General features: G+C 41.7%; 1 protein-coding gene across 2 annotated transcripts in view; it reads right to left on the bottom strand.

Moving 5' to 3' along the window:
• Positions 1–17,049, bottom strand: part of FNDC3B (fibronectin type III domain containing 3B) — a 209,607-nt gene that overhangs the window by 158,309 nt on the left and 34,249 nt on the right. For both annotated transcript variants that reach the window (XM_055723542.1, XM_055723543.1), the window contains exons 2-3: positions 11,341–11,479; positions 1,926–2,001 (exon numbers count right to left, since the gene is read on the bottom strand). In XM_055723542.1, the coding sequence (XP_055579517.1) occupies positions 1,926–2,001; positions 11,341–11,451 (187 nt within the window). In that variant the 5' untranslated portion in view covers positions 11,452–11,479. The remainder of the gene's footprint in view (positions 1–1,925; positions 2,002–11,340; positions 11,480–17,049) is intronic.

The following is a 17,049-nucleotide window of genomic DNA, read 5'->3' on the forward strand; positions in this document are numbered from 1 at the left end:
TGTATACAAATAAACACATATGCTTTGGTGGTCAATACCGCAGCTCTACCAAACAAGGTGACAATCTTTTGCTACAAATTCTAGATTAATTTTATGAAAGACTGCTGACTAGTACCAAATAAGCCCCATTAGCACAAACATGTTAAACTACTGGGATTACAGAACCAGGACATTTCAAATTGCATTCATTTAAACACACTGCCTGAACAACAGTTTGAGCATGAAAAAAGTTATAAATAAATGGTGTCATATTTGTAATGGGAATTTTTTATGCATTAACCAATATGAAGTATTCATTTCAAATAAAAGGAGTAGCCAGCTTTAGTCCTCTGTTAATTGCCACGTGGGCCAATTTCTTACCACACAGCATGTTGGCTATAAACCTTAACAAGCAGTTTTAAATTGCTGCTATTATTGCTCATCAAGACCAAATAATCCTGGATGGTGTTCAGGGAAGCTTCTGTAATGTCTGTCTCAAACAACTATTAATTTGTCATTTCCATGGGGATGAAATTTCAAGTAACAATCACCAACTCCTCCACTGTTTAAAGGGGGGGGGGGGGGGGGGCACAGAAAAATGCAAAGAGACTGCAAGATGGAAAATTTTAAATAGACAGAAAGGACAAACTCTTCCTGACAGGAGCGGTGCAGCACTGAAGCAGTTTGCCCAGGGAGCAACTCCACCCTCAGAGCTTCACAACCCAGGAGGTTGTGGACAATCCGGGAGATTGTGGACAACCCAATCCACCTCTGGCACTATCCCTGCTTTCAGCAGCAGGTTGGATAAGGTGACCGACCCCCAGGGGTCCCTTCTAATCCAAATTTTAACAAAAAGCATAGTCATCCTTGAGCTGTATGACCTTCGTAATCCATCTAAGAAACAGTCTTTCTTGAGTAGATTTGAAATTCACAGTCAAAAATACAGGGGCAATTCACTAGTTCCACAATTGAACTGACTTCCCCCCCTCCATTACTATCACTTTTTTAGGAAAGCCTTTTGAATTAATAGCCCACCGAGGCTGCTGCCTAAATGGTACAAGATCTGGAAGGGATGAGGGATGCAACACCACCTACCTCCCTTCTCAAAAAAGTAACAGCACAAGCACACAAAAAAAATATCACTGGAAACAGCAGCAGCAAAACAGCTACACAAAGTCTATTCCCTTCAAATTTCGATTTAACCCTCCTGTATGACTGTAGACATCATTATACCGAGGGAAACATCTGCTTCACCTCAAAGCTGTATTTTGCCACTAGCTAGAAACCCTCTTCACATTACTCAATAAACAATCTGAAAGGTCTTTTGCTGCTTCTCCCTTCAGACCTGTTGAAAGATTTTATGTGGGTTCTCTTATAAAAACCAGAAACACTACCTATCATATTTGCACAATTTTACCAAGAGGTAAGACAGCAGTCAAAAGACTGCTTACGTGCTTTTCTTCATACTACACAATTAACTATCTCTGCTTTTGAAGACACAATTCAAAATTCTCCTCAAAGCCAGTCTGGCTTCTCCAAGCACTCTGCACTGTCTGCACTTCTCTGCTCATTTTCTATCCCTCCTGATGCCTGTATGAAAACAAAACAGTTTTTTCATAGAAATCCACTTAGTCCGTTACTAGTCTAACTTGAGACCTCTCATTCATATGTATTACTTCATTGTAAGGAATATGCATATATATAAAATTTAAAAACAGTGATAAATGACTGAACAGAAAGAGAAATCTCCTGGACTTGCAATAAATTAATGACTCATTCCAAGATACTAAAGTTCTATAAAACATACAGCAGCCACGTCCGCAGCTTCTCACTCTTAAATGCTTCACTGTATTTTCAGAACTGCATGTCACATTTTTGTGGAGGTGAGAGAACCAGTTTTCCATAATGCAAGCAATGCTCATCCACACATTCCTGTATCCTCTTACCTTGGATGCACTGCAGGGTTCCATCCTCAGCCCTTATTGTAAAGGTTTCACCTGGATTAACTTGAACCAAAAAGACCTGCCAAAAGAAAGACACATTTGTTTTGCAGTGTTCTTAAAAAAAAAATAATTTTCTCCAAGCCAACAACTGTTTTCCCCCTACTTAGGAAGAGATACAGGGGGTAGCGAGGGAACAGACTGGCATACTGCATCTTTGGGTACCACCAGTGGCCAAGAGCCAGTAGAGAGTTACAGCCTACCTAGTCATCTAAACTCTAAGAGCTGAAATAAAGATGTAACTCAGTTGTGTGCAGGTGAGAATTATGGCTTCGGGTTCCACCACCACACTCCTGACATTGTTGTTAACTTGGCCAAATGCTGATAGCTAAGGACATAAATATTTAGACCACTGGCACATGAGAGCAGAGAGCGCAAACTCCAGCGTGCAGCATCAAGGCATACCAGGATTTCAATTTCACAGGAATAAATGTTTTTTTTTTTACAGTGTAAGGTGAGTCGATTCATCGCATTTTTAAAAATTTCTCCTTCGATCCTACACGTTACAGAACTTAGTTAAGCAAAATCCTGACACACACAGTTCAATATTTGCACACAGAACCAGTAATAAACTATTTATTTAATAACTAATATAATAATATCTTTTTTAAATGGTCAAAATATAACCTCAGTCTCCCACCACCTAACCCTGCAGATACAGGAATGCAACAAAGACCAGGAAGCACCAAAACCCATCCCAGTTCGGTGTACACTGTACTCACCTTTATTAATTTTCAGGTGTCTAAAATGATGGGTTTAAAATTTGCAGAGTTTCACTGGGAACTAGTGATCATTTATCCCATGCTCTTGCTACTTGTGAAACTTCTACTCAAATACTTTAAACACACTTCTGTTAACTTTGCATTGTCAGGAGTTCAATCAAAATCTGGATTAATCTTGGTATAAATTGAAAATTTAGATTTATCTTTTTGTGAAAGCTCTCTCTAAATTTATGTCTGATCTTTATATTCCAGGACACCTGCATGCAGAATTTAATCATTCAATCCGGAAAGACAGAATTTGAATTAATGTTGTGTTTCTGAATTCCTTAAACTAAATGCTAAGACAATTATGACCCAGAAGACCTTCTGAATTACAGTAATCCTACAGCAACCCATTGTTCTAGCAACATTTTCAAAGCACAAGCTAAAAATCAGAAAAATAACATATGAACGGCATTATTTTGCCTGCAACGGTAATTTCTCAGGGATCTGCGATCAGGGTGGATCTGATCCAGCACACAGAGCACAACAAATAGTTCAGAAAAGGTGAAAGGCACTGTTAACACCATTCCATCCCTAATCGCTGGAAAATCAACATTTAAGTGACAGCATTTAAATGCTCTTTTGCTATGAGCAGGCATGGATTATCCATCACAGGATATGGGCATCAGGTCAAAAGCAGCACAGAGCTTATGCAGTGTCATTCAGCTTTTAAAAAAACCACCCAAAACACAAACCAACAAACCAGAAACAGAGGCAAAAAATCGTAAAAATATTTCATTAGCTCATTTGCACTGTATGTCTAAACCAACCACTCTAAAGCTGGTTATTTATTAACACGCTTGATTAACATAAACCAGATGCACCATTAACCTTTGGAAGAACCTGGTCCAGCTCCTCAAAATACCCACCCTAACCAGACTGATGTCTCCTACATGAAAAGCTCGATCCTTTCCCTAAAGCAGAGTTGAGTTTGATGGTAGATAAAAGACTGACCATGAGAGAGGGACTGGTCTCGCCACATGAGGTACATGTCCACCCCGAAGATATCAAAAGGGTATGACTTAGGAATTTCTTTTCAAGGAGCCACTGCCAAAGGTCCATCACCAGCCCACACATCTGCACTAGCATGCCGGCCGTTGGGCTTTGGAAATAATTCCTTGCATTTCTGCATTAAAAAAAAACACTATATCCCCAATAACAGCTGTTCTTGATAGTCAGGATGAAGTAGCATTATCCTTGCCTAATTGTGTGTGTTTTTAACACAAACAAATTGTTCCCTCGATAAATTTGTTTCCTGAAGGGCAGCAGCCATCACTTTGTCCCTGCATCACAAGCCCATGGGACTTACATACAAAATGTTACATATATAGAAACAAACAATTCCTTACTAACAGTTCCCAGAGTGCAACAGCTTAAAAATTTCACATTTATTAAAAAAAAAACCCAACAAAAAACCAAACAACTAACAAACAAAAAACCCACCACCACCTCAGCACTACCTACTGTCACAAAACATGGGATTAAGTCGGTCAGACAGCAAAGTTCCCCTTCATATGCTGCAGGATAACAACTGCCAATTCTGCTTGGCCTGTCTGGAGCAGGGACTACACTATTTTGCCTGAATTTTAAGTACAGCCCAATAAAGACAAGAGACCACAAAATATTTTCACCCAGGACTGTGTTTTGAGGTTGACTATCAAATACATTGAAGGGATAATGTTCTTCAACTATTCACTGTGCAATGAAGCCACAAGCCTTTTCAAAGCAATATTGCTGCTGGAAAAAAAGTGCTTTATTCCATCAGTCAATGATTTATACCAACTTCTACCACAGTTGTCACCTAAAATCCAGTAAAACTAATCCTGGTTTCCCAGGTTCTTGTGTAAGTTGTTCAGCTTCAAATGTTCACAAAATTGTTATTTCCGAAATGCACATGATTTTTACCATCTCATCTCCTAACACTTTACAAGGCTGAAAGCCATTACCAATCCGGTTTTATTCATATTTAAACATTTAAATATATACGCAAGCACAATTATTTTCAAAAGGAGGTCAATGACTGCTATCAAACCAAGTAGGGCTTCTGCACCTAATGACAGCAGCCCCACCAGATCTGTACTTCCAGTGCAGGGTTTTTTTTGTGCTACAGAAGAAACACGAACATTTGTGAAATTCATTCACTTCAGCAAAATTCAGAACAATTAAGAGCCAAGGAGCAAAAAGAGAGCCCAAGGCCCTGAGCTGTCAAGCCTCCACGTACAACTGAAAAGGCTATCTCCAGCTAGGCAGGGTTTCTCGGAACGGTGAAGGAATCAACCTTCAGCTACAGTGGTACAGAAAAGCGCATGCTAAAACCAGTAACCACCAGTGCACATCATGGACTTAGAAGTTATACTATAGGCAAGATCTGCATAGCAATGAAACACTGTAGCTTTCCTAAAAAGTTAAAAAAAGTTCTGAAGATACCAAAAGACATTCTTCTGCACCGATGTTCACATCAGCCACCTTTGGAGCAGAACACCCCACTTAAGGGCTGTTGCTGGGGGCAGGCAGCTGTACCAACAGCAAACAGGGATAGCTGATGTGACACAGCACTGGAGCAAGGGCTGGACATGCAGGGAGGATGGTCGCCACACAAGCATGCATACCTGAGGTGGCTTCAGACCCAGAAGCAGCAATCGGGATGCTGCTCCTCAAGTAAGACCCTCTGCTTGCCCCCCCACTGCAGGCTGAACCCTTCCAGCAGGCTGCAACCTGCCCCCCCCCCCGCCTCTCTTCTCCTCCCCTCCGCCCAAAGCTGGGGTACTGGGGTTTGCCCACATAACCCACCCCACCACCCAAACCCCTCCGCACCCACCCTGGCCACGCACAACGCCCTCAAGAGCCTGCAATTGCAAAAGCACTTACTAACGAACCGCAGAGTTGAAATCAAACCATTAAAGGCAGCGCATGTCAAGCACTAGGTACTCTCCATCTTCCAGCCAACACCCCCAGTTTGTCCCAGTTGCCTGGGACAAAATGTATCAAGGCATGCCGCGACTTCTTTTGTTTATACACACAAAGTATTTCAAACTAATTCAAAGATTTATTTTTCCCCATGCCCTCCTAAACAACGAAACTGTGTCCTGCAGCCTGGAACGCAGCTTTTCTCTTTCCTTTCTACACAAGGGATCTTCACGAGAACGCCTTGTTTCTGAAGCGTTTCATTAAAAATCTGAGGAAAGCAATAAAAAAGTCTAAAGATAACATCTTTATTTTAATGCAAACAAACACAGATGATATTTAATTGCCCTATGCCTCTTCCAATATTCATCATCCCAAGTACACACGTTTATGAGATGGCAACAAGAGGAGAGATAATTTGAAGAGTCACTTTGAGCCCACCCTGCTGGCCGGCAGCACCACGAGGGTGCGGTCCCATGTCACTTCAGCCCAGTTTCAGTCCCCTGGCCCCCTCACGTCCAAAAAGCTGGAGCTCATGACAGCTGCGAGGTCAGCAGCACAGTCCCAAAAGCTTTTTATTTCTCCCTAAAAAGTTCTCTGATGCTTGCTTTAGCAGTTTAATCCACTCAAGTGTTGAACCCAGCCCTATCTCCTACACCCTCAGAGAAAGCTTGCCATCTCCCTAACACTTTTTTTTTTTGCATTTATTTGGGATTTAAGAATGTTACTGTTGCTACATTTTATTTAAAGCTGTGTTTGTTAAGACTGATTAACGTTACTAAGTTGCATAGTTACTGTAAATATTTACAATCACACACACCCAATTTGGCAATAATTGCTCTGTGTCCAGACTATGTTTTCATTATGAGCCAAACACATGTCACTGGTGTCCCCCTCGGTCCTGCTGTCCATCTCCCATACCTACCCGGAGCAGGGGAAGAGACTAGCAAAGTCTAACATAGGCTTAAAGCTCAGGTTCAGGAATATAAAACTATATATATTGTGGGTAAACAGTCCCATACAGAGATAGAAAATGTTCCCTGATAAGGACCAAGGGCATATGCTATTATCTGTTTTGCACAGTGTTGATAGACTTATGCAGGTGGGTTTTTTAAGCACACACAAGAAAATCCACATTCAAAACAGGCCATCATCTCCTGCCTGCTTTGCTGCACATCACCTGCGAGCACAGGCGCAGCAGCAAGTAGGAGGACACCCACTTGCACCCACGTGATGCAATACAATCCAATGCTTGCTCTAAAATTTTTCCACTTTACGAGAAACTTTTCCTTGCTAAGGTTGAACAGCCACTTGCACTACTTTGGCTTATTGAAACGCTGCCTTAAGCGTTTCCCAATGTGGCCAATCTTCCCTTCCCTCTTTAGATATATCAAGCTACATACAGCTGGGGGGCATGGCATCATAGGCACCACCTGGGATCCAGCCACAGGTTCCTCACAAATGCTTTACATTATTAAAATCTACTGTATTTACAATTTCTATAGTGCAGTACTTTTGGAATATATTGCATCTTTGGGGGGAAAAAAAACCAACGAAAACAAAAACAAACAAAAAAAACAACCGAAAAAAAACACCAAAACCAGAATAATCACTTGGGTCCATTCTCTGTTGTACTTTAAAAGACTGTTCCCCAGATCCCGATGAGTCTCCAGCTCTGTCCCACAGGAAGGGCTAAAGAGCTCACACCATGCTATCTGCAACATTCTTCTCAGGACCATGCATTCTCCCTCAGCCACACAGGAGCAGGTAGAATAAGTATTTTCAACCTCTCTTCAGCAAGAAAAAAAAAAAATAATCGAGGAATATGCTACATCTTAAAACAATAAAACAGTGACTTTCAGAAATCAATACTTTGATAGGTGCTCTGGGCTTAACTATCCTTTTTTTCATAGAACAGCAAATAGAGGCATGAAGCAATTCAGTTTATGAGCGTTACTGATAGACAAGCCCCACAAGTGACAGATCCTGAACCCCCTCATTTATCACAAGTTCAACATGCTTCACAGCAGCAGTTTACAAAATAAATCAATCTGTATATCTGCATAGCAAATTGCTCAGATAAGCAGGAAATTTTAAGATTCATGAAGTTTTAGCAAATTCTGTGTTTCATTGTACTCACAGAGAAACATACTTATGAGAACAGCCTCAGAGTTTGCCCACCAACAGCCTTCAGTTAAAATTCCTTCAGAAAAGTTCAGTTCAGAGATTTCCTAGATAGCAAACACTGCCTATGGGTTAACTCCGCTAAAGCTACTCTTCTGCTATCTGTTCTAGTCTAAATGCCTAAGACTGAGTGTTTTAAAAATCAGAATATTTAAACAGAAGGAAACTTCATCATCCTTTATCTGATAGCCATTTTTCATGGACTGATGCTTCTCAGGTACCTTATACGTGTACCAGTTATAAACTTTTTTCTTCCTGAAAACAAGCTTCCCATTTGCAATTATCACCCTCTCTCCCCTAAAAGGACATTCCTGCAAGTATCTATCAAACTTTATACTTTCGTGAAATTTTAACATCTCTATTTTTTTTTTGGCACAAAGCTCAGCTACTGCTCAGGTGCAGTATAAGACACAACTAAATGCTTTCAAGCTCTTGCAGGGTGCACAGACTTGTGCTACAGGAAGGTACCAAACCTTGCTCCTCGTTCAGAGGTACTCTCATCTCCCTTATTCCAAGCGTGTGACCCTAAAACACCAGAACAAGCACGCACAGCACTACCTACAGTGTCTGGGCTCAAGCCAAACAGTGAAAAAACAGGGTTTGGCAAACACACCTTTACAAAGAGCAGGCAAGCACAAAACTTGCTACACCACTGCAGGTGCAGTGAGCAAACCAAGCCAAAATAAAACTTACCAAATTAAAATCACCCAGCATTCTGCACAGACATGCTATGGCACAGCTAGCTGCCCTCCCACTTTATACTGCAAGCTTTTTAGAGTTTGCAGTGGAGTACCTACAGGAAACCATTGAAATTCTTGGACCGAAAGGTTAATTATCGCTCCCTGAATCCCCACAGGAGTTAGAAGTGGATTAGAAGCAAAAAGAGAGTAAGCAGCAGCTCTGGAAGGGACATGAAAACATTAAATACAGTCAGCAGAAGTGGAAATTAAGTGTGGGAAACTTTAAAAAAAGCCAGTGCTAGAAATGCCATTTTGGGTAGTCTAGAGAAGAGGGATTACCGTCAAGCAGAGTGCTCTGCAGCACTCATACCCAGGAAGATAAAACAATTGAGCGTTCCTCTGCAATTGTCTTACAGCACAGGACTGTTTACTGGCAGAATTGCCTTCTGCATCGCTCTCCATCTGGCTGCTGGCAAAGTTGTTTTACCAGCTCCAGTCTGCCCTTTTCTACATAAGAACTGTTGTGGTTGGGTTTTTTTGTTTGTTTGTTGGTTGGTTTGTTGGGGGGGGGGGGGGGGGGGGGGGCGGGGTTTGTTGGGGGTTTTTTTGTTTGTTTTTTTTTTTTTAATAAAAGCCTTTTCTCTGAGACAGCAAGTGTGTCCAGAGCATCTCGTCAGAAGCAAGTACTGTCAGCTCCAAAGTATGCGGCACTGATCTGTGTGCTGGCCACACTGCGCTCTGGAAAACTCCACACGCCTCGTCTCCCACCAGCTCAGCTATGATGCTTGCTTACCGCCAGCTTCTAATAGAGACTGTAATTAAAGCCAGGAAAAGCACATGTCCTTATAAAACTAGCACCTATTTATGGAGCAATATAAACCATCTTTCTTAAGGAAGTCACTCTTACACAAATCTAATCTGAAGGCTGTTCTCCTGCCTTACAAGTAACTAAGATAAATCTCTTTCAACAAACATTTAACATTTGGTTCTATATTCCGTAACAAATCACGTTAAAAGCAATTAATGTAGTCCATTTGCTGCTATTCTACACAAAGATCAAAGCATTTATTCCAATCTCATTCCATTTTAGAACTGCACTTTTAAAAGGTGAAGACATCAACTAAAGCTTCACAAATAGGATGAAAATAATAAAGCATAGAAGGCAGCTAAGCTTTGCAACATATGAGGGCACATCCAGACTAGAGGCTAAAAATAGTCTCACAGAAAACTGGTATTCCAGCTACAAGTACTTAAAGAGATAAGGCGGTGAGGTCTAAAAGCATCATCCAACAAACATTTACGCAGAAAAGGAACCTGGCCCAAAACTGTTCTGCCGAGTCATAGTTGCATAGCAGAGAAAAAGCAAGATGTAATGCACTTCCAGTACGTCAGCAATTCTTTTTACTCCAACACATTAGAAGAGAAGCCAGTTTAAAGGCAATGGAGGCATCCGCCAAGCAAGGCTGCTGAGTCATCACTGACGGGGAAATTCAATGACTGGACTTAGAGCCCCGTCTCAAAGGAGGGCTCAGAAGGCTTCATTTATTCTTTCTGTAACACAAAGGACCCACAGGACAGTCTAACCTGATAAATGGTTTCCAGCAAGGAGGAAAGGGCATATGTGAAGACCAATTATCCTATCCAGTATCGTAAGACTGTTCCTTTCCTTAAGCATATTAATATTGGACTTGGTAAATGAAGCCACTAAAAGCTTTCTTTTCTGTTTTTTCAAGTTGAAGCACACTGTGCAGAAATGACTTTTAAAAAAAAATCACAGCCATGTAAATCTCTATTATAATGAGAACCTAGATAAGCCAACAGACTTAAAAGCTTGCAAGAAAAGTAGAAATTATTCTTCCTCTTAAGGCTGGTCTAGTCAAAACACAGCTTAGAAGGAAGAACATGTGATCAAGGGAATAAGTAGTAACAGAATGGCATTTGATATTGAATCATGAAGTATGGCTTATTTCTAGCTTTGCTAAAATACTTTGCTGAAATGTCTCAAATCAGGAAGGAACCAAACAGTAACACAGAAAAACTGCTAGGGTAGATGTTCTACAAAGAGAAAGCTTAACCCAAGGTGACAGGTTTGGAAACCTACCAATGATCAGCTTGAACCTCCAAGCTGTATCCTGACATGAAGGCATCGTTACGGTCTTATAATCATCCTACCTACTTCCAATCAAGCTTATTAGAGAATACCTCCCAGAAAAATACAAAGGCAACTATAAACTTGCCTTCCCTTCAAAAGCCCACTCAAAACTCCCTTCTGCTTCTTAAAATGAAGCACAGGGTAATACATAGGCCTGCCAGGATCCATACATTTAGGTAAGCAAATAATAGTAGACATCATAGGACTCATCTTAAGTTCTCCAGTTTTTTCTTTCTTTACTTTTTTTTTTTTAAACACAATGTCAGCATTTTTGTTTTAAGTTCTTAAAATCTCATCACAGATAGTAGCAAGATGTCTGGGCAACAGTAGAGTAATTAAATCATAAAACTAACCCCCTGCAAAGCTTTCAAACATGTAGCATTTTTAGCCATAATTTCAATCCCATTAGTTTTACTTCAATGAACACACATGCAAATAATCATATTAAATTTAACGGTACACTCAAAGCACTGCTTTTAATGTCTTTCCAGGGTAAGGACAGATTTCTACCTTCCAGGTAATGCTCCACCCTCCCTAGTGCTAGGGAAACCTATCTTCCCCATCTTTAAAATCCCTTGGTGGCCCACCAATAGTTTATTTAATCTACAAAAAGTCGCTTAAAACTACAAAAAGTCACTTAAAACTGTTGAAAGTAATTTTCTGCAAAGCTCACTGACCTGCTGTGATCCGTCACCATTCACAATGTGAGGCATCATGGCTACCTCCCCGTTCAGCAACGGTGGCAGCTCCAGCGGAATTTGGTCGGTCATCATCATTGTGACGTACATTCATGGAGAATTTTCCTCAACGGGCTTCCTGCAAGAGAAGCATCAGTTACAGACCCTGGAAAACCCACTTATATTTTAGAAGGTCACCAGCACCTGTATGAATTTTGCCATCAAGGCAGCAACCTAAGCAGGATACCTGCTTTTGTAAGAGGATGCATACAGGAACCCGATGCACCAAATGGAGGTTTTCACCGTTAGATTAAAAGAGCGTGAGAAGCCAAGTTGCCATGCAAGACTTCCAGAAAACAAACAGTCAGATTTCCACTCTTCTCCAACCCCATCACACAACTGAAATAATCAAGTTCCAAGATACTTTCAAGATTTGCTCTGTTCCTGGAAAATCAGCATCCTGCTTGCTACCATAGCTTTTGGTGCTGCATCATCCATATGGTTAAGGCATCACATCAGTTTCACTGGACAGCCACAGTTTAAAGCCAAACATATTTATTTTCTTTCTAGGCCCGGTGAACAGTGAACTGCCACCTGTAACAGAAGGAACAGGCACCTGACTTCCACTTAATCACCATCCAAGCGATTAAGGTTTCTGCCAGAGCAGGAGGGACAGCACATCCTCATGCTCCGAGTACCCTGTGCTATACAGACGACAACAGAAATCTCCCTCAAGGATTTGTGAAGAAACATCTATCGCTTCCAGCACACCCTCCCTCTTCACAGCTAATTGATGCAATATATAAGCATCACTAAAACCACAAGGAGACTGGTTTATAAACTCAGCATTAAGGGTACCATCATACTTATTTATGGGGCAATAATCCAGTTCTTCAGTGAATAAGATGGATGACATACTCACTTAGCTTATCCAGATTTTTGCACAAGAACTCCTAAGCAAAGCAACCTTACAGGTCCAGTGCTGATCAGGCAGCCTCCTTAGTACCTCTTGTGCCAGAGAATCCCAAAGTCCTCCTGAATAATTTCATATACATCACAAATGCAAGTTAGGAAAAAAGAAAAGTGCTGTAACAGGTGGCTGATAACAGCCACGTAATCTGCTGGCACAAGATCACCTGAGAGGGGGAAATTTTTGGCCAAGGGCAACAGGGAAATCCCCACTCACAAGGGAAGTGTGGTGGGATCTAGTATTCACGTGGAGCACTGGACTACAGAGCCATAACCCAGTTGTTTAAGTCATCTGCTCTGGAGGGGATGGAAGGGCTGAGCCAACCTCACCAGGGTGGGAGCGTGCAGTTCCACAGATGCTGCACACTGCAAACTTAATATCCCCAGAGCTGCTCTGCCCCCAGGTGCTGCTAGGCTTTAAACTAAGGGGGTTTGGGTTGGTTGGTTGGGGTTTTTTGAGTTTAAGAACTAAACCAACAGTACAGTTCAAACACACTTTCATCATTTCCATCAGCCTCTTCTAGAGCTTGTTGCAATTCCATCACCTGTGGAGTGGCTTACTGGTCAGAAACATCAGCCTGCCGAGGAGCTGGTACCCAGCTCCTGAAGAGGACTGCTTGGGTGGTTTGTAAGTGATGGCAGTGCCCACACAGACTGAATCACATCTACCCTTTCACTGCTGTCACACAGGTCCCCCCATCACATTTAAGTAGGGCCAGAAGACTAAAATTGCAGGTTTTTTTCCTGAAGACACGCAAATGTTGTCATTACCTCCAGCCATGCATCTCAAGACCAACACTTTAATTTAACTTAGTACCAAGTTTAGCATGATTCTCAGAGCTCTTCTGAATGTTCTTATCCATGTGAAAACACTACTTTTTTAATCATCACTGAGACATAAACAGAGGCAATCTATTTTCACCCACCTTCAAATGAAATCCCTCCTTTTATTTGAAACAACTACAGGACCGAAGTTCTCGCAAAGCCTGAGACACAGCTGTCAAGAGGATGGTACAACCACAGCCGTGTTTCAAGTCCCATCCCCTGCCTGCATCAACTGCTCTGTCGCAGCGCCCAGCAGTGTTTTAGTCCTACTGTCACCACCACCCTGAATAACCTGCCCTGCAGCACATACACCCACGGAGGAAGGAGTAAGGACACCTGCCGCACGCTCCCGCAGCCCACAGAACCAAGCTCTGAGCCAGCACAGCTCTATCGGTGACCAAAGCCCCCCTGGCTTAGTCATTCCGAGCTCTGCCCCAGCCATGACGTGAGCTACAAAAATCTGTCCAGCAGCCCAGCAGCTTTGCTCAATGCATTTTTCCCCCTGAAGTTTCACAATATTTGGAGCTTCTCTCCAAACTTTTTCCTTTGCATTACTTCACGGTCTCAGGTTTTATTTTTGAGAAAGAACCAAGCTCACAACCAATACACATAGGTGTTGGGTTTTGGGGGTGGACGGGAAGGGACGGGGCAGTGTGACTTGGGGGGTTTGTTTCTTTAATTGGGATGATGAAGAAGAGAACACGTGAGGGTTTAAAACCATTTCCTAAATGGTTGGGATTAAGAAAAGGACTGAAAAAGCCTAATACTGAACACCAGTGAGAATATACGAGTTAGCAACTTCCAATGGAAACAGACTGATTTAGTCAATAGTCAGCTGTACCTTGAACTACATTGGTTATGCATGTATTATGTATCTATATTTTTTGTATATATATTGTCATCTACAAATATTTTAAAGGAATGCGATGTTCACAGGAACTATTTTAAACCCATGTAATACCATACCCCCCCCCCCAAATAAACGACATTTTCAGCTAGTCCGAATCTGAAAGCCTCAGCTTTAACACAGTGTAATCGTCACTCCGATGCTATTTTCTTAAGGAAAAAAAGCCAGACTGTAGCTTGAAGCTACATATTTTCCTAGTAATATTTCCATTCCAGGCACAACCACCAATATGCTGACATTTATTTGCTACATGTCATTATTTAAAGTTTTACAGCTGCATTCCTTTGCTTTATTAATGGTTTGTCACTACAGCCATGTCTACACTTGCCTCACTTTAAAGGGGAAAAAAAAAAAAAAACCAAAACAAAAAAAGAGAGAAAAAGAAATAAAAAGGGCTTCCTTTATTTGTCAGGTCTGGTACAACCCCACCAGAGATAAAGCCAGCAGCAGTACTGGCTAGAAAGCACAGCTGCCACAGACTTTTTTTCTAGCAGTATTTCACACAGATGTACGCCGGGCAGAGTTACATGAGACATGGTTAAAACATCTACCATGAGACTGGAAGACTTCACACCAAAGCCAAAACCTTTGGAAACGGGCTGCACGCACTTTTTTAGCTTATTTGCTCATCCATCCTACGTAAGACAGATCTATTCACCAGGCATTCACACCCTTCGTAAAACCAAGGATTCCTCCTTCCTCAGGGGATGCTCATATAAGCAAACACAATTAATATGAAGAAGGTGAGATCTGAGGACAAGCACTTTCTTTTTCCTGTGAATTCAAGAACATCGATGGAAGAAAACATCGGACCAGAATTCAAAGAGCCAGGTCACATTTCAGGATATGAGAACTCTTCCTTAGCTAAAATATGAACTGCCAAATACTAACCCACAGCTTTTTTTTCAGGTACTAACTCGAATTTGGGGTTTTGTCTAGAAAGCTGACTACATTTAAATTTAACAAAGGTATTTCCTGTGCGTCTACATTCCCCTAGGTTTGGCTGGGATGGAGCACAGCAACGCCAATGTGAAGCGAGAAGCTGCATCTCCATCTCTAGCCACCTCCAGGAATACGGGAAATCACAGCTTGCTGTCTTGTTGTAGAGCAAGGAAGAAGAAATAACTGTTCAAGTTTGAGGTTCCTCTCTCCAAAGCAAACCTCCAAACCATTCGATGTCTGCAAGTTACAGTTACAAATCTGATCTTCAGCTCGGTTCTGCAGTCTTCTACTGATCACCGAGATGATTCTGTTTCCTTAAATTAGTTCAGTATGTGAATTAGTAATACATAATCTGGTTGCACATGGCACTAGAGAAAAAATTGAAACACAGAGAAGAACAAAGGGTGACTATCTAAAAACCAATGTCCATGTATGGTGAATTCACGTGACCCAACAGGTTACATCAGAGTTCTCCTGAAATTCAGCATGAACCAGATCAAGATACTCAAATCCTACCTTTCCTAGAAGTTTTACCCATGCTATGAATGGGACTATAAGCCATGAACATTTTTCTTTTTGTGGGGTTTTTTTCCCCACCTCCTGCCTTTTATGAAGCCGAAGAACCTCTTCAGCTACGGCAGACAATTTCGGAGAACCCAGCAAAACCAAGAGGGGTTCTGAATATTCAGTCCTATGACCACTCTCTGCAAAGGCTCAATTTTTATTTCCCCAGCAGCAGACCATTAAAAGCTACTGAACAAAGTGTTCTGCTTCTTTATCAGAATCATCTGGAGTTACAAAAGTTGTACCACAAAGATGACAGGCAGCTTTCCAATACCTAGTGGAGCCACATATCCTAGTTCATTTAATGTACAACAAAAATCCAGTACTAAACACAATTTGCACTCGGTGCGGTGCTTAAAGATTATTCCATGTGATTAGGAAAGAACGTACTGTATGAAGAGTACGAAGCTACACCACCTTCAATCCTAGAGTTACTATAGAAAAATATGTGGAACACAGACAGTATAAAACTCTAAATGGAAGACTCTTTCCAACCTAAAAAAAAACCACCTCACAATTTCAACATGATCAAGTTAATACATAGATGGTGCATGCATGCACACACACAAGCCCGAACAGCGCACGCAGCAATTAATAAACAAGCCAACAAAAACTCCTCAGACCTTCTACAAGATTGGTCCTCAGGCATGACAAGCCATCTGTTGACGGCCCAGCCACCTCCCAAACCAGCTGCGACCACAGCCCCTCCTGGCCACTTGCCACATCATTGAATGAGACCATCCATTTCTCCAACTGCTTTCCATGAGATTAGGCTCAAATACTTCTCAAAGGCAACCACCAGAGAAAGCCAGAGGCGCGCTGCTGCTCAGTCTTCCAAAATTTAGGATAGATGTCTAGCTGTCACAGTCAGTAACCATAAGCTATCTTGCCTTTATAACAAACCCCAGAAATTACATGGTATTGGCATGTATGGTACACACATGCCCAGTCCCCCCCTAAAGAAAACCAATCTAAAGTATTCCTTGCAAAGACAACTAAGATTGAGAGTGGCTTCAAAGATGACAGAATCTATTACTCTTCAACAAAGCTGTGTGCTATAGAAATGGTCTCCACCCGTTCTTCGAAACTGTAAAACATCCCATTGAGGATGACAGAAGAGGCTTGTGTCAGACACATTTAATTTTATTTTTTTAAAATATCAGGTTATACAGCCTAATATCAGCTCCTTTCTACCATGTTTTTTTTTAATATATATGTATGTATTATGAAACCCTCTTCTACAACTCCATCTCCTACCAGCCATTTTCCCTGGCTTGTCCTGGGACAAACCAGGTTCTGCAATGAGGACGTTGAGAAATTGGCAGCTCTGACCACAGCAGGAAAGTATTTTTGCTACCAGATCTGCATCCTCAGAACCACATCCTAATACCCCAACCAGCCCAAGCCCTCCACTGCCATCTGCACGGTCGGCTTGAATGCAGGCAGGCTCCCCCACCCACCGCGTTACACTGACCCTCAGATACTTGCGTTGTTACAACTGG

The sequence above is a fragment of the Falco cherrug genome, chromosome 11 (assembly GCF_023634085.1).
Source record: "Falco cherrug isolate bFalChe1 chromosome 11, bFalChe1.pri, whole genome shotgun sequence".
NCBI classification, from domain to species: domain Eukaryota; kingdom Metazoa; phylum Chordata; class Aves; order Falconiformes; family Falconidae; genus Falco; species Falco cherrug.